This window comes from Nothoprocta perdicaria, unplaced genomic scaffold, assembly GCF_003342845.1.
Source record: "Nothoprocta perdicaria isolate Ctin4 unplaced genomic scaffold, notPer1 scaffold_744, whole genome shotgun sequence".
In the NCBI taxonomy this organism is placed as follows: domain Eukaryota; kingdom Metazoa; phylum Chordata; class Aves; order Tinamiformes; family Tinamidae; genus Nothoprocta; species Nothoprocta perdicaria.
In genome coordinates this window covers 6,519-8,491 of record NW_020456026.1, presented here as the reverse complement: position 1 = coordinate 8,491, position 1,973 = coordinate 6,519, and the positions used below count along the sequence as shown (strand labels likewise).

Here is a 1,973-nt window from a genome sequence, read left to right as displayed (position 1 = left end):
AAAGTCTCTGTCCCCTGCCAAGGTCTCCGTCCCCCCCAACATCCAACGTCCCCATCCCCGCCAACGTCCCCATCCCCGCCAACGTCGTCCCCGTCCCGGCAGGGCGGGCTGGACATGGAGATCAAGATGGTGGAGGACGACGGCAGGACCTACTTTTACCAGATGTGGTACGACCAGGAGTACGCGCGCTTCGAGTCGCCCCCGAAAACGCAGCCCACCGAGGACAACAAGTACAAGTGAGTGCTCGGGAGCGGGGCGCCGAACCCCGAAACGGTCCAGGCGGGACGGGACCTGTGGAGATGATCGAGCGGGGACACCCCGAGCACGGGGCACAGGCAGGGCAGCGCCGAGGAGCTTCCCGGCCGCGCTCCCGCTTAAAGCCAGCCTTAAAGCCGGGTTTAAGGGAAGGAGAGGGGCTCGCTGGAGCCGTCCCTGTCGCCGCAGGTTCTGCATGAGCTGCACGCGCCTGGACGAGGTGAGGCAGAAGGAGATCCCCAGGGTGGCCGAGCCCCTGGAAGAGGGGGAYGGGAAGCTCTTCTACGCGCTGGCCACCAAGAACGGAGTGCAGTACAGGGTAGGAGACGGCGTCTACCTCCTGCCGGAAGCCTTTTCCTTCAGGTTGGTGCTTGCAGGGGGCTGTAAGCACTTKCAGGGACCCCCTTGGGGCAGCCTTCGGTAGGAGAGGGGGGACRTGGACGTGCCCGGCCACCCCTTGGGAAAACCTGGGGTAAAACAGGGCTGCTTTTCACCCGCGGGACTTAAATTGCGGTGTTTCCTTGATGGGCAAACCACAACCGGACCGTGAGGTTGAGCCTGCCCCGGCCGTGTCCTTCCCATGCTCCCGAAGGAAGGGATGGTTGTTGGGAGAGGCGGACCAAGGCTCCGGCTCTGGGGAGAGTTAGGATAGAGCTGCCCTGGTTTGGGGGTGATAGAGCTCCCCTGGGGACACGGGCTGCGTGTGGTTCCATGGAGAGGAGCATGTGGGGAAACCTCGGGAAGCGCAGCGGGAATCCCGGCACGCCGCATCCGCAGGGTGGGCGACGGGGCACCCAGGGGACCCATCGCCCACCCGCTGCCCGTGTCGCCAGCGTGAAGCCGGCCAGCCCGGCCAAGCGGCCCAAGAAGGAGGCGGTGGACGAGGAGCTGCACCCGGAGCACTACCGCAAGTACTCCGAGTACATCAAGGGCAGCAACCTGGACGCGCCCGACCCTTTCCGCGTGGGCCGCATCAAGGAGATCTTCTGCAGCGTGCGCAGCAACGGCAAGCCCAACGAGGCCGACATCAAGCTGCGCATCTACAAGTTCTACAGGTGAGGCTGCCCGCGGGGCTGGCGCGCGGAGCCTGGCGTAAAGCAGCCCGGCGCGAAGGGAAGTCAAACCGGAGTCTCTCCAGGGAGGCGGGATGGATCCCGGGGCTCTCCAGGGAGGTGGGATGGATCCTGTGGCTCTTCCTGGAGAGATGGGATGGATCCTGGGGCTCTCCCTGGAGAGATGGGATGGATCCCGGGGCTCTCCAGGGAGGTGGGATTCATCYCAGGCCTCTCCTTGGGAAGTGGGATTCATCCCAGGCCTCTCTTTGGGAGGTGGGATGGGTCCCGGGGCTCTCTCTGGAGAGATGGGATGGATCCCAGGGCTCTCTCTGGGAGGTGGGATGGATCCCGGGCCTCTCCCTGGAGAGATGAGATGGATCCCGGGGCTCTCCCTGGAGAGATGGGATGGATCCCGGGGCTCTCCTTGGGAAGTGGGATTCATCCCAGGCCTCTCCTTGGGAAGTGGGATTCATCCCAGGCCTCTCTCCGGGAGGTGGGATGGATCCCAGGGCTCTCCCTGGGAGGTGGGATGGATCCTGTGGCTCTTCCTGGAGAGATGGGATGGATCCCGGGGCTCTCCCTGGAGAGATGGGATGGATCCCGGGGCTCTCCCTGGGAGGTGGGATGGATCCCGGGGCTCTCCCTGGGAGGTGGGATGGATCC

At 65.0% G+C, this 1,973-nt stretch overlaps 1 protein-coding gene across 1 annotated transcript in view; it reads left to right on the top strand.

Moving 5' to 3' along the window:
* DNMT1 (DNA methyltransferase 1) overlaps positions 1 to 1,973 on the top strand; it is a gene marked incomplete at its 3' end in the record, with an annotated part of 14,103 nt that overhangs the window by 5,647 nt on the left and 6,483 nt on the right. Inside the window, exons 19-21 of the mRNA XM_026051336.1 lie at positions 103 to 236; positions 445 to 618; positions 1,089 to 1,310. Of these exons, the coding sequence (XP_025907121.1) occupies positions 103 to 236; positions 445 to 618; positions 1,089 to 1,310 (530 nt within the window). The remainder of the gene's footprint in view (positions 1 to 102; positions 237 to 444; positions 619 to 1,088; positions 1,311 to 1,973) is intronic.